This window comes from Lycium barbarum, chromosome 9 (assembly GCF_019175385.1).
Source record: "Lycium barbarum isolate Lr01 chromosome 9, ASM1917538v2, whole genome shotgun sequence".
Taxonomy (NCBI): Eukaryota; Viridiplantae; Streptophyta; class Magnoliopsida; order Solanales; family Solanaceae; genus Lycium; species Lycium barbarum.
In genome coordinates, this window is record NC_083345.1 from 99,558,423 (window position 1) to 99,574,959 (window position 16,537).

Consider the following 16,537-nt stretch of genomic DNA (forward strand, 5'->3'; position numbering starts at 1 on the left):
ACGACTATTGATTCTCATTCATAATCCTTCAAAGTAAACCCTCAATGCGTACATATACTCAGCTAAGGCATTCACAAGGTGTGACTTAGCTAAAAGTGATTAAGTAAAAATACAAATAGCTCAATGTGTAATATCCTGAATCTCTTATTTAAAACCTAACGGACTAAGGTGTAAGCCGGGGAAAATTGTAACTAACTCCTAACTAATAGCTTGGTACCACTCTGCAAAATAAGCTACACCTTGCAACAGGAGCATTATTTATCAGAATTGCAGGGGCATATCAGAGGTATTGTAAATCGTTGTCCACTAATGAAATTCCTTTTTGTGGACAGCAAGATAAATTGTCACATTAACACTGTAAAACTTCATCACCGCTCGTCATGGACTTGTCAATAAATATCGCTACTCCTATGAGACCAAACAAAGAGGCGAATTTAACATGAGTTCTGCAGGTTTAGGTGACATATTATATTCGGTATATATATGAAATAAAAAAATATATACATAGGGCATGATTATATTCAATGTGAGGCTACAAGTTCCAGATAATGATTCGCCCGAATTCGTTTCTACTCATGAATGCTTTAATTAGAATGAAAGATTAGAGGTTGGTTGAGCAGTAAATCTACATCTTTAACCAAAAGTTCCGGGTTTGAGCCTTGTTGGATATAAAGTTATTTTTGGTGAAGTTCTCTTGACTTTCCAGCGCAATTCGAATTTAATTAGATCTCAAAATACGAATATCGGACACTAGTGACAAAAAAGAAAAGAAAAGACCGGAGGTTCAATGAATACATGGTGAACTGAAAGATAGCTTTTAGAAAATATTGGCACTACGTGACAAACTTGCTGCCTTTGATATTCTTCATGTAACGTCATCGATTGGGATATATATACAACAGCTGTCTCAATAGTAATTCTGGTCATATATCACAGTCCTCCAAGGTGCGCAGTGGAGGTTACATTCAGTGATTGAATCAGAAATTCTAATAAGAGATTTTTTATTTTATTTTTTTATAAAATATCATGTACACCTGATTTTTTTTTTTTTGTTATGTTAAAGAAATTCAATTATTTTTGTGCGTAAGAAGCCTGTTTTTACTCTATTTACCATATTAAAGTTGATCTCTCTTTATTGTATACAATTCCGCCACTTATTACATTTCTTGTTCGTGGTGAATTGATATTGATAAAATTTGTTGTGTGACGGAGAGATATGGGCATATGACCAACATGTTTTTCGAGTAATAATGATGCAAGAGTCCTCTTAAGCGGCGGCTTGTATTGAATTGTTTATTTTAGTGGTAAATTGTATTGAATTTTTGTGTACTACAGTCTACAGATCTCTCCTTTGTCGATTCATCACGTTTTGAGTCTAGTACCACCTTATCCATAGAAAAAAGAATTACTCTTAGTAGATTTTTTTTTAACCTATCTTCGAGACCATATTGCTTTATCCTTAGTCGAGAGTATATTGAAAATAGTTTCTCTACCTCCCAAGGTAAGGGATGAAGTCTGCATACACTCTACCCTTCCCAGATTCGACTTGTGAGATTACACTGGGTATGATTGTCATTGCGTTGTTGATCAAGATCAATATAAAATTATAGTCTAAAGTTGAGGTAAATTTACGTTTTCGTTGTTGATCAAGATCAATATAAAATTATAGTCTAAAGTTGAGGTAAATTTACGTTTTCATTTAACGTAGAATCTGAAATACGTGAAGTCCACCCATTTCACGCTAAAGTTTCATTAATAACAATAATAAAAGATAAAACGAATTTGCTAACGACAAGAATACGAATGGAAGGAGCAAATTAAGATAAATGCTTATTTACACCAAGTTTCACCCATTGGCACAATTATTGGAACAATAATTGGAGTAAAAATCATATTATATTGTGTTTCTTATCTTAGTGTTACTGTCTCTCGAGTCTTGTTAGGTAAGTAGGGACTTCTAATATATTCCATAGATTAGATAGTACCTAGATGTTGACTTATAAAGTATAGCTTTGTTTGGTTATTAGATTACATGGTTTTTAAGATAGCTATATTTCAAACTTATGATCTCTAAGCATTATGCTGATTTATTAGCAAGCTATTTGTGACTTTTTAATAGATAAATCAATGAGCGCTCAAGCATATTCCATGTCCACATATGCTCATTTATACCGTACAAATTAGAAAACTGAATTCTTTTTTCGTTTCCATTTCTTCATTTATACCAACAAATAAACAGTTGGACTTTTTCAAATCTTTCAAAAAGTTGAAAAATAATTTGTCGAGGTGGCATTTGTTTGTAATTTGAGTTCGCAAATTGATACTTTGAGGTTTGGGAAAAAGAATTACTTGTTTGGATATCCCTTACAGAAAACATTAAAACTTTGCTTTTCACTTTTGAAAGGGGAAGTTTCGCATATACTGCCTATTCCTCTAGTTTACCACCGCTGTAACCCAATTTATACATATTTACAATAAAAATAGCCCAAAACATCAGATTACTTGCCAAAAACATCTCCTTAAACGTGAGAAAATCAATTTATCAATTTAAAGGTTTGTTTTTTCAGAGCGTAAAGTGGAAAGACTAGAAAAGAGAAAAATCAATTTCGCAAGTTCCAACAATCAACACAATTGTCTAGTCAACTGTCACCCTTGAACAATATGAACATATCATTACGTCACATTATTACTATTCCACAACTAGTAATTTGATTGACATTTTATTTATGTATCATGGATAATTTTATTATTGTTGAAAAAATAAACCAGATTAAATCTTATTAATCTTTCTCTAAACATGAATAGAAATTAAAAAACCAAAATAAAAATAAAAATAGTACTACTTAATTGACTATTATGAAATAAAATGAAAATAAGAAGTCTCAAATGACTAGATTAAAATTAAACTATGATAAATCATCTTGTTACATATATATTAGAATGTATAAAAAGTGTATATACACTTTTATACGTTATTATACATTGCATATACATTCTTGTACACTACTATACATTATATACACATTACATACGGTATGAATAATGTATATGTTCTGTATAATTATATAAATAGTGTATAACTATGTATAAACAATGTATCTATATGCCCCTATGCATAAACAATGTATCCATATACACAAAATCAAAGGTGAATCAGGGGCAAAAAGAAATTCAAATCTAATTAATTAATTTGACAGTCAGTAAGATAATAACGACGAAATCAAAACTAACTTCATCTAAAAGTATATATAGAATTCAAAACAAAAATTGAATATATCTGAAATATTCTGAAAGTGCAAGAAGTAAAAAAAAAAAATGTTCATGAAATATTACAGATATAGAGATGAATTAGAGTAAAAAATATTTTACTTTTTAAAGTTGCATTTCTGAAAGCTTTATTTCCAGCCAAGCAAATTTCTGCTTGATTTCTATGTGTGGCATGTAATAGGGCCCCGCTCCCTCTGTCTTTGCAATTTAGTTAAGAGTAATTAACTGGAGTACTGTATTACTCCATTTTGCAAAAGGTACAAAACAGAACTGGGAACGAAAGGAGCACGTGGGAAAGAGAAAAACGAAAGTGGGAACTAAAGTTTTGGCTTAAAATGAGTCACAAGGTAATAAAGTGATAGTGTGGCTAAAAATAGTAAACTAGATGGGCGAAGCGCATCTAGGCGTAATTATCTCCTTTAGAAATGTGAGCACTTATACGCTTAGGGGTCGTTTGGTAGGAGGATGAGTTATCCCATGTAGATGGGATTGGGTGGGATAAGACTAATCCCACCTTATCCCACCTTTTATTCCATCTATATGAGATTGGATGGGATATCAAAAAAGTTATCCCACCAACCAAATATAGGATTAATTTCAATCTCTTGGATTAATAATTCAGCCCATCCTATCCCTCCTACCAAACGACCCCTTAGAGCTTGTTTGGATGGGCTTATAAGCATAAGTCATAACTTATGATTTTTTGATTTATTTTTGTTATTTTGGCCTAAAAACACTTTTATTTTATTTTATTCAAACACTACAAAAGTGCTTAAAAACACCTAAAATAAGCCAATACAAACAGGCTCTTAATTATTACTTTCATTTAAAACCTTTGCCTCTATTCTTCCCTTTTTGTTAAATTCATGACAATTTTTGATTGGCGAAGGATTACTAACCTCGTCTTGTGTAGCCCTCTTAAACTTTTTTCTTTGTGAGTACGTACCCGTAGGTATTTTTTCTTCCATTTTCTGACGACTTCTTTTTCTTTCATTTTACTTATCATTTTTATGGGATTCACTAATAAACGGATTGACAAACATAATTGGAAAATGTTGAACACGGATAATTATTAGCCCACAATTTCTGTGAGTCCCCTTGAAGACCAAGAATGTGATTAATGAAAAAATAGTTAATTTCATACGCACTACAAAAGCATAAAATAGGTAATTAATTTCCAAGACAAAATTGACATGCACAAGTTAATCATTCAACTATAAAAGATATATATGTTTTTTCGTGAAATATGAAAGACATTCATATTAGTCTACCAAGTTCCGATTAAGTTGAACAAAAATCATAAAAGTCAAATAGAAAATGTATTTCATGAATTAGTTGTTAGTACTAGTGTGATACTAATCAAAGTTTACATAATAGAGAAAATGAGGAGCACGCAAGCTCACTGCCTCATGGCTAGTCCAACTTGGGCTGCGGGAATGTTCCAACTAAAGTTGCTACTAATTTTGACTATTATTATATATAGTAAAATTTTCACAAAAAGCTATCTTTTAGCTCCGTCTAACAATTTATAAATACATGTTCTACATTTATAATTTGTAGCTGGAGGACCTATATTTAGCTAGTAGACGCGTCGACTTAAATATAGGATAAATATAACGGAAATACACACGCTGAGAAAACTGAAAGTGCTATATTTATGGAAACAAAATCTATTCCAATTTAAATTAAAATCAGTTTTTAATGTTCCCTGATTCACGTAAATATCCTCCCATTCCATATCTGATCTCATAGCTCATTCAAACAGCTAACAAATTCAAAAAAATTTGAATTAAAAAAGTACATTCATATTTTTAACCAAAAAAAAAAAAGGTTCAAAAACTAGTTCATCAAAAAACTTTGAAAAATAACAATATCAAACCAGTGAACAGAGCTCGTTTTAAACAACGAATATATATTTGAATTCATCTGTTGAAATATCGAATTCAAGTTGAGTTCATAATTGAAGTAACAACGTTTTCACTGCAACTTTTTTATTTTTTTGATTTTTCTGAAATTTCGAAAAATATAGTCAAAATATATGAAAAATATATCTTAAATATAGTCAACAGAAACTAGAATAAGTAATATTGAACATAATAGTCAAAATACAATTAAAATATATCCAAAATATAGTCATAATTGAGTTCATAATTGAGGTAACAATGTTTTCACTGCAATTTTTTTTTTCTGATTTTTTTTCTAAATATAATCAAAATATATGAAAAATATATCTGAAATATAGTCAACAGAAACCAGAATAAGTAATATTGAACATGATAATCAAAATACAATTAAAATATAGCCAAAATATATATGAAAAACAACTATTAAAATATCAATCCAAAACATTAGGAATTGAAAATTCGGGTTCTATACCTCTAGTCCTCATCGGAGTAGAAGCTTTCTTATCCATTTCACTTAAATCTAACAAAAAACAACCAAGAACAAACAGTGATAATCAATTATTTAGAGTTGCAATGCTGATTCAAATGGAAAAAGAAAAAAAAACGAAAATATAGGTTAAATACACGTTGAAACGTAAAAATCAGTATAGAATCTTACTTTTTTTGGGAATTAGATTTGAATTATGAGTGAAATTAATGAGTAGTTAATTAGAGATAAACAAGGAAGTTGAACTATTGTAAAACTGATTTGAAATTGGAGGAAATTAAGGGATGTTGAGCATAATGGCGTGTATTTAGGGGGATAGGAGAGAGGGACATTTTTTTTTTGGGATTAAATTTAGGAGTGTGGGAAGTTATCAGATGAGTGGTAAAAAAGTGATAGCTATAGGAAGTAAATATGTTATATTTTAGCTACTAAATATAATTATTATAAAGTTTAGTTATGTTCCATAAATAGGTAATAATGTAAGCTATGCCAAGTAAATTTTACTTATATATTTATATGTTTAAGTGAACCATTTGGAGTTCGATTTTAATTCTCTTAAGCACATATTGATTTTTTTTTTTTAACTATATTTTAACTTGTTACAATAGGTTCTCAACTTATATTTTCAGCATAATAATCAAGATTTCTGTGGATATTTACGTGTAATTATCTTTTAGGCACCCAAATAATTTGTAACGATTCGTATACATTATCAAAAAATGTAGTGGTAAATTTTAAGTTATCATTAATATAGTAAATTGTTTTACACTATCGCTGCAATCTAATTGATTATATATAGCATGTTATTGCTCAATTCTTCAAGTTACCCTTGATATATATAACTACTTATGTAGGTCAATTTAATTTGCTAATGTAAAAGCTTTTAATATTGTGAGCACGGGACATAAACTCAAAATTAAATTGTTAAAAAGCATGAAAAGTCAAATTGGGAGCAAATTGTTGAAACTAGTCACTCTTATGATCCTAGTCAAAGTGCAAGACCAAATGGGATTCTTCCAAATGTTTGGCAGTACTAAAATTCATTAAAATACTACATTGGCCAACCAAAGAATGACCAAAGAAATATTACTATATGACTCATTGCATGCCTTCTTTGAATCTCAAACTAATGAATCACTCCAACTAAATCCAAATTTCAAATACACTTTCCTTTTTCTTGTACAAATGCAATGAATTGATTAGAAGAGCTAAAGGATCAAAGACAAAATAAGAGAGGAATATCAAATAAAGGGAAGCAGAACGAAAATTAAATCAAGAACAACAGCAAGAAAATAGATTATTATGGCTTGTTTTTTTCCATATAATAGCAGAAACTTGGATACAAGTTTCTTCATATTCAGGCCAACAATAGTGATTGTGGATGATCTTGTGGAAGCTCTCAAGCATTTCTCTCTTTCTACTGAAAGTCTTGGATGTGTTCATAGTGCCATTTTTAGAAGCATTCATGGAAATATGGTATGTGTGCAGTTCCTCAACATTGTTCCTTTTTAATTTCTATTACCTTGTTGGCTTTAGGTCATTTGTAATTTAAGTAGACAATCACCCTATTGAGTTGCATTTGTTTAATAGTTTTACTCAAATTGTTTTTCAAGATTCGGGAAAATTTGAAAGAAGGTGGTAACTATCTTCTACGGTTAGGGATAATTGGCGTATTCCAATAAGTGAGGGAATCCTTGGCTCTATCGAGCATACACGGAGTTGGAATCAGCCCTTTTTGTTTGTGTTGGTGTTCAATATGACCGATAAAAGACTCGACCTGTTAGATATCTTTTCTACTTTGACCAATATGAGTTCACCTGGTACTAGCAGCTTTATCGAAGAGTTTCTCATCTTAGTAGGAGCTTTCCAAAGGAATAGCTTAGTAGCCACATTAGTAGTGCTTGGGATGACTTTAGGCGCGACTTATACCATTTGGTTATATAATCGTGCGGTTAAAAATATTCAAAATTTGAAAAGAAATCGTAATTTTATTCCACCTTGTTTTCGATAATGCTTCGAGATGAATCAGGGTGCTTACATCGTTTTTCGTTCAGAGAGTTTTTTCGAGATACATTGGAAGAGCAGTGACGAAGACAGAAATATTAAAAGGGAATTCAAAAAAAAAGGGGGAAAAAAATATATCATGCCTTTAGTAAAGGAACTCAAAAAGAGTGCAAGAATATTATGCCTTAAGTTCGAACCTATTACGACCTAAAGCAGTTTGTGAGCCACCTTTGCTACACTATAAATTTTCTTATGTCAAGAAGATTCAATGCTGTATATATACAGAAAAAAACTATTTTTGTTCTATTTAAACGGTATATTTATTTGACGAAGATTCAATTGCACCCCTTCTGCTCATGTAGCTAGATAGTTATATATGTGATATTCTTTTGTAGCTTAATAGTGATTTGGTTATTAATAGTGTATTTTTGCGAGTGCAGATGGTATGGTATGGAGCATGGATAAAGAGATCTAGTGAGAATAAGGACTCACTGGCTGCAGCTCTTGTAAGTTAAATTTTATAATTCCACAATGCTTCTTCTACTTCTTTTTCTTCTGCTTCTTCCTCTCTTCTCTTATTTTGATCCTTTGTCTCTTCCAAAGCGATTTGTACGAAAAAAGAGAGGACGAAATGGCCATTTGGAATTTAAATTTTGTTGGACTGATTGATTTGTAAATTTTCACCTGATGACGTGAGAATTTATAAAATGTCAACAAATGAGTTAAGCATACATATTACATTATGTTTCTTTTATTGAGTGACTGAGAATCTGTTGATGCTATATATGCTTGTTACATTGCTCATGTTCTTTCATCAGGTGTCAATGTTAACAAATGAGTTAAAGCATGGAAATCATAATGAAATTGTCTGTGCACAATACTTAAACTCAAACATGAAACGTTTCTTTTCAAATATGAATTACTTACCTTCTTGTTATTCTTTTCAACATTTATGCCAATCAAACAAAAGACGAAAGTTTCTTTAACTTTCTTTCCTTTCTTTCATTCACCAGTTTCAATCAAAGGGTATTACTAATGTTCCTCCATTTTTCATTTGATCAGCTCTCAATGTTAACAGGTGTATCAAGCATGGCAATCCTATTGGAACATGGCTTCTTTGATGCATACGCTGGAGAATCAAAGGATCATTCACCTGCCGCAAAATTCTACACAGGGGACATAGTTTCCATGAACTCTGCCTCTTTTTCCCATCGCGACATGCCACTTGAAGACTTTACATACGCGTGCTTAGCCATTTTCAAGGACCGGTTCCACAAGATGGATGGTGCGGTTTCTGGAGTTTGCTTAAAGTGTCAACAACTACCTAAAGTTGCTGCCGTTTTCGTGTGGAAATCCTTGCAATGCTGCTACAATTACATCCTGAATCAAGATTCTAGGAGTGTTCTTCCTTACTTTGATGGCTTTTCACTTGATTTGAAGTATGATGTCTTTAGGGTTGTTTATGTTAGTGGTGATAATGCCTTAAACTTTCATCTTTTGCCTCCACATAAGATGTTGGAGGGAAAAGAAGGGCTGCATAATGTTACTCATTAGAGGAAAAGGTTCATTCTAGTAATTATAGTATGGGCATGGGCATGCCTTCAATTTTGATATGTAATTGATAAGTATATCATGATATGATTAATGCAGTGAGGAAAATGTAATGTTGCTCCTCATTAGTGGAAGAATTCATAGTTAGGAGCCGTTTGGACAAGATTTGAAACAATGGTTTCAAACCACGATTTGAAACCATGTTTGGGCATGTAATTTGGATATCTTAAGTTGTATTTTCTATTATAGACATAAAAACCCCACGAGTTGTGAAAACTATCAAAACATTCTCAATTCTTATACAATCTTACCAAATGAGCAAGTTATCAGAGGCGGATCCAAGAATTTGAGATTCCGGGTGCCACACTTTTGGGCTTCGATTTGGTCCATTTTGGGCTTCGATTCTGGTTATTCAGCCTTACAGTTTATATAGACCGACCGATTATCACACTATTTTGGCCTTTGACTTGATTTATTTTGAGCTTTGGTTCGAGTTATTCATCTTAGCTACAAGTATTTCTATTGTTACAAGTTTTAACTCGTGGAAAGGCAGAAGCGTCGGCTTTCTCGATGCATTCCATAGCTCAGCTCCGCAAACAAGGGAATGACCCAATGCATCAATTGACTTAAACGAGTTGGGGAACGAAGCATCTTCCGTCCGTTTATATAGACAAACCGATTGTCACACTATTTTGGATTTCAACTTGATTTATTTTTTCTACTGTCGTAATTCGGGTTATTCATCTTTTCGATTTATATAGACATCTATTAAACGAAATAATTTAATAATTATGATAATTTTAAACAGAGCATAAAAATTCAATAGTATTACTAATATCAACAAAAATATATTATTCATTTATAATTGAGAGTTATGTTTTGAAGCTATCATCTAACTCAAGACTAATCAATTAGAACTAGAACTCAACTTAGATGCACATTTAGATATCAAAATAAAAAATGAATAAACACTATGAACTATAAAGAGAAGCAAGGATTTATAAAATTTTAAAAAGTCAATGTGACTCATTAGGGGGGAAAAAAACCATCAGCAAGTAAATAAAAAGAAAAGAAGAAACAAGGAAAATAAAGTAAAGAAGAAGCAAAATAGAAAAAGAAAATAAGAAAAAAGGAGAACGAATCTTCTGTAAGCTTCTTAGAAAAGAGAAGTCTTTAAAAGAATTGGTGCAAGTTAGACTCAATCTCAGGTGTTGTGGGCACAACTTTCGGCCTTTCACCAGTGGCACCAAACAACCATTTGTTTGTCAGGGTGCCATTTTACATATTTATACTATTTCCCATATATACTCACATATATATACAAGGTTTTGCTCTAGGTGTGCGGGTGGCGTGACATCCCCACCCGCCTTACTAGATCCGCCCCTGCAAGTTATAGTTCATAACAAAATTAATAAGCTACTAGGAAGCCTTTCTAAAAAATACAACATCAAATTGATCAAACTAATTTAAAATAAATAGTAATGTAACTACTCTTTAATAGAATCCTTCAACAAAGGTTGGTGGACAATGGACATAAATAAAGGTTGGTGGAAGTTAATGAGGTTGGTAAATAGTTGCTGGGAGTAATTGTTAAAAATATTTACCAACTTATGGGTCTTTTTTTATAAAATGTAAACTTATGGATCAAGTTTTATATTTAAATTTTTTGAAATCATGGTTTGAAACCATGAGATGAAATGCATGTCCAAATGCCGGTTCATCTCATGGTTTCAAACCATGGTTTCAAACCGCATGTCCAAACGCCTGCTTAGTTGCTATTTTTTCTTAGTTGAGAAGTACTTTTGGCTCCAATGGTCTAGACTTTTCAACCCTCCCATGCCCATACAAATATATAGTGTAGAAGGAGATCAATCGGTATTAGTAATCTTTTAAACATATGCATTAATTATATATATATATATATATATATGTAGACACACACACTGGACATACTTATATTTGGTTAGCGGCTGTAAGTATTTCGGCCATGCGGCCAAATGTGTTAAAAGCCCTTTAAAATATGCAACACAAAGTTAAGGGAAAAATTATGAAATTTGAATTGTTTTCTTCTCGGACTCCAAAACAAAGTCATATTTTAAACATGATAGAATTCAGGAGGAAAGTTGGCACAGTGTGCTAACCAAGGGAACTAATCAATTTTCTGCACGGATTGCTTTCATACAGACTGGTCTTTAATTTTTGCTCCAGCTTCTCATTCGCTAGTTTACGAAATTAGAGATTCTGGGTTCGATCCCCAGCATAGTCCAAAAAAATCGCAAGGCAAAGTTTCAATTTCGGGCAAAGTTACATTGAAACTTTGCCTTGTCTAGCATAAGTTCTGTAGAAATGAATTTATCCTGCTTAAGTTTTGTAGTAACTAATTCGCTCGGCATAAGTTTATAGAAACTTTGCCTTGTCCGGCATATAAGTTCCGTAGAAATGAGGTTATGCCGGATAGCTTAATTCCTACAGAACTTATGCCGGACAAGACAAAATTTCTATCTAACTTTGCCCGAAAAGGCAAAGTTTTCTTGCGAAATTAGGTCATAGATAAAGGTAGGCCGAATTTATTTTTTTTGTTTTTTGATGTCAGAGATATTTTCGGCCACTTTTTTATTACTTAAAGTGCTTAAGGGCAAAAATTGAAGAACAACAATTTGAGAGGCAAAAATTAAAGACCGAGATAGGGGCAATCATGCGAGTTGTCCGGAACTAATTGGCATAGTAATTAGCAAAACGTCAATTCCTCTAGATTTTTTTTTTCGCGCGGATTGTTCTTCATACGGACTGGTCTTCAGTTTTTCCCCCTCAAATCGCTGGCCTTTAATTTTTTCCCTTGCTTCTCATTTAATGAAAATTTGTGGGTCAAAGTATGCGCTAGTCTACGACCAAAGCTTCTGGGTTCAACCCTATCAAAGACGATGAATTTGTTGTTTTCTTACCCAAAATAAATAAATCGCGAGGCATAGTTGAGAGAACCTTTGCCTTTTCCGGCATAAGTTGTGTAGGAATTAAATTATCCGGCATAAGTTGTGTAGTAACTAATTCACAATTTATCAGTTTAAAGAACCTTTGCTTTGTCTGGCACAAGTTCTTTAGGAATTAAATTATTCAGCATAAGTTGTGTACTAACTAATTTGCTCGGCACTACATAACTTAGGCTGGAAAAATTAATTCCTATAGAAATTATACCGGATAAGGCAAAGTTTCTATAAACTCATGCCTTGCGAAATTAGGTCATAGATCCGATTTTTTTTTTGTTTTGATATCAAGGGTATTTTTGGGTGCTTTTTTGTTACTTAAAGTGCCGAATGACAAAAATTGAAGACCAGCAATTCGAGGGACAAAAACTTAAAGACCACCCCAATAGTGGCGCATTGGTGCGAATGAACCCAGAATTAGCTATTTTATAGTATTGGGCTCCCAACTAAAAATTGAAATATTTAAGGCTCAAAGAGCGGCCCTTTAGCTATTTGTTCTAACTTCTAAGTGAGTCCTTTGTGACCCAAAACTACAGCTGCGACCAGTGATAGGAAATTACACCAAATAGCTTTGGAGGTAAGTGGTCTTAAGCTTTTGACACCGCTTGTCTCATGGATAAGTCTTCAAGGTTAAAAATTACAAGTTTCGTATTAAAGCTTTATTAACGAAGCAAGTAGGTTCAAAAGTTTAAGACCACTCATTTTCAAGGTTGTTCTTATAAATCACCTCACTTGTACAAATCTTTTTTATTTGTCTGTTAATTATATGAAGAAAAAATTGAAGAAAGAAGCCAACAACAACTTTGCTCCTTCTTTTTACAATTACAAGCGCATTAGTGATTAATGAAACTGGTAAAGATCCTAGGAGATTAATATTCAGATTCCAGCAGCGAAAAAATGTTAGGTAACTCCATTCAACTCAAAGTTTTGATAGGCAAAAGTTATTATTACAAACTTCCTGAAATCAATTGACATGCGCACAAATCGATCCAGACTCCGTTGTTATCCGAAAAAAATAGCATAAGCACATCTTCTAAATTGTAGCCTCGAAATTTTATGACTACAATTTTAGAGATTCTCCTTCTTTTTTCCTGCTTTTGGAGCTAAATATTTTTGTGTGTAAATTGATAATAGTAAGCCAATGTTGATTACTCGCCGACCTATTTCTTGTTTGTTGAAAATGCATGGAAAATGAGACAAAAATTTAGCCGAAAATTTCAAAGATTGGTAGCCGATATATGTCAAAATTGAGGACCCACCAAATGAGAAAAAGGAAAAGCAAGTGTGACATATATATATTCTTCCATTCTGGTCAAACCACATGTTCATGATAAAACAAAAGACACCATTTAGGTCCCATACATTCTTAAATTTTCAAAGACACCATTTAGGTCCCATACATTCTTAAATTTTCAACCACCCCATCAATTTTGATCATTCTAAAGTTCTTTCTGACTTGAGTGCTGATTTTATTTGTGAATATTTATAAATTAGATAAACATGTATCACAGATAGATGTTGAGTGTTATTTATGGGTTCAGCAGAATTCAATAACTTTTACTTAAAATTTTTATTTGTGGTAAAAAATTAGTATTAAAAAGGTATAACTAATTGATTTTGAACTCAATAATATCGAGTAAACTATAATCAAACTCAAACTCATAAAATTTAAATTTTAAATCTATGGTTGCTTGTGCTGCTAAACCAATCACAATCTACAAGCTTTCCTCTAAGAATGGTTTTTCTCCAAGGCTAAGAAGGACCGATATTCTTATAACTCCACTTTTGCTTTTATCAAATTTACACTTAGTCATTTGCACGTTTGCCGAGCTCAAGACTTTTGTAACCCAAAAATAAATTTTTGGAACCAAAATAACCCATTAAAAAAAGAACCTAATCTGTGCGTAAAAGGACAAAAGTGTAGTTTTTATACTAAAGTTCTTTTACGCACATAATATGTGCGTAAAAGAGGTCGGGTCCCACACCCCAGCCTTTATTCTTTGAAAATCAAACTGAAAATTAAGCTTTTTTCATACTTTGATTGAAAATTAGTCACGTTTCAAAACACCGGAATATAAATATTTATATAGAACTTAATATCTTTTTTAGCGTACAATAATGTCGGCTCATTACATCAGGTATACATATATGTTTGGATCGTCGTTTTAGGGGTTGTAAAGTGCTCCGAAGTAAGTTTGGAAACTTGTTATCTTTAAGTTTTTTTGGTACTTTGACCGAAGATTAGTCACGTTTCAAAACGTCGGAACATAAATATTTTATATAGAACTTAATATTTTTTTTAGCGTACAATAATCTCGTCTCATTACATCAAGTATACATATATGTTTGGATCGTCGTTTTAGGGGTTGTAAAGTGCTCCGAAGTAAGTTTGGAAACTTGTTATCTTTAAGTTTAATTGTCATATTTTATAGGATTTTAATTAATCTAGGACGTCGCATGAGTTATTAATAATCGACAATAAATACTAAAATAACTAATTATCATTAAAAAAAATAATACCCAAAAAATGTATATATATATCATATTAACATAAAATGTACATTTTATTTACAAATATACAATCTCCTAACGCCTAAGGCCAACCCTACCACCCTCACTATCATTAGGACCCTCTCTCCTCCTCTTAATGACAGGGTGATCTATGCCATCATCATCCTTTCTTCCCTTCTTCAGGCCCGTGGTGAAAATATGCTTCCTGTGGGAGACGGCGGCGGTCTCCACCTGAGTAGCCTCTGTAGATGCCTCAGGAGATGACTCAATCGAAGGAGACTGGACCACAGGAGCAGAAGAATGAACCTGAAATAACATATAAACAATTTAATTTTTCATAAACTAAACATGAAAAAATATATAAACAATTATTTATCAAATTATTTCTTTGTAAAAAAAAAAAAACCTGTGTGTCGACATGGCTGGTCAGAGGGCTCCTTAGCTGGCTTCTCAACTGTCTCCTGACCGCTACCCAGAGCTGTAGCTGAAGGTAGAGACGGGTCAATCTGAACAGGCGGAGACGGGTCCACAGGCGCAGAAGAATGAACATATAATACATGTAAATAATTTAGTTTAGATTAATAAAATAATTAATTAATACATTATTTTATTGTAAAAAAACAAACCTGTGTGTCGACGGGCTCCTGAGATGGCATGTGAGAGGGCTCCTGAGCGACCCGCAGAGCCAGAGATGCAGATGGTGCCGAAGGCCCCGCTGTAGAACGGAGAAAGTAGTCATCGAAAATAATATCCAAGTCCTCATCTCCGCCTCCCATATATAGATCACCAACTGGCACCTGCGAAAATGATGACTAAGGATCATAATGTGGGAACATCTCTAGCGTATATCCAGGTCTCTGTGAAGTTGACGGCCTGGAAGAAGAAGGGGTATCTGTAGCCGACGGAGCCTGATGGGACATATCGTCAGGCTCATCTACTAGACCTCTGCCAGCCCGACCACCTCCGCCAGCCAGATCATCTCTGCCAGCCCGACCACCTCCGCCAGCCCGACCACCTCCGCCAGCCCACCCACCTCTATCAGCCTTACCACCCTCAGGAACACCCTATGGTACATCCTCATCGACACGATGCCACTCTTGTGCCTGTGTCATACCAGTGTCGGTAAGATGAACTATCCGTGCCGCATATGCCGCTATCCCGGGGTCGGTGGACTCCGTAAAGGGAATGCTCTCATGGCGTATCATCAGAGTCATCCGTAGCTGCAAATATTTGCAAATTTTAAGAATTGAATAAATTCATAAAGTAATACATAATAAGACGACGATTGAATAAACTTACTAGCGCCTCGTACGCTCCTGAGAGTGATGCATATCCTCGACCATCAGGACGCAGCGTCGAGGGGTTGGCAACCAAGGAGTGAGTGATATGCATGTACCAAGTCATGTAATCATGGACCGAAGTGTCATGTCCGACCGCCGCTAGAGTCGTCATCTTCTCGTTCCATGCATTGACTTCCTGGTGCATATGCGCCCGCCATGCCGCACTGTCGATCGAACGCTCGTCCCTGGTGTAGTGGTAGTGCTCCCAATGTGTAGCCGCGGGTATGTTCTGCACATGCCCAAACTGCCGTAATACACGATCGGGTGCGTGATGCTCAACGATGTCCATATGGATCAATGGACACCGTGCAGTCTACATGTGCTCACCAGCCCTACAAAACGCCGGCAGCTGACCCAAAATCTGATCATACGGCGTCAATATGAAAGCCTATAAGAGGAATTCAACTAGTTAACAATAAAAGACTAACAAAAATAACAAACTAATGTTAAATAAAAAAATCTTACCTCGAGGGGCCGTCATGCGGTCTAACT

At 33.7% G+C, this 16,537-nt stretch overlaps 1 protein-coding gene across 1 annotated transcript; it reads left to right on the forward strand.

The window, feature by feature from the left end:
- The first annotated feature begins 6,718 nt into the window (after nucleotides 1-6,718).
- On the forward strand, nucleotides 6,719-9,336 carry LOC132609152 (uncharacterized). The gene is made up of 3 exons (XM_060323016.1): nucleotides 6,719-7,134; nucleotides 8,103-8,168; nucleotides 8,725-9,336. The coding sequence occupies exons 1-3, from the start codon at nucleotides 6,961-6,963 to the stop codon at nucleotides 9,214-9,216; spliced, it is 732 nt and encodes a 243-aa protein (XP_060178999.1). The 5' UTR covers nucleotides 6,719-6,960; the 3' UTR covers nucleotides 9,217-9,336.
- Nucleotides 9,337-16,537: the final 7,201 nt, after the last annotated feature.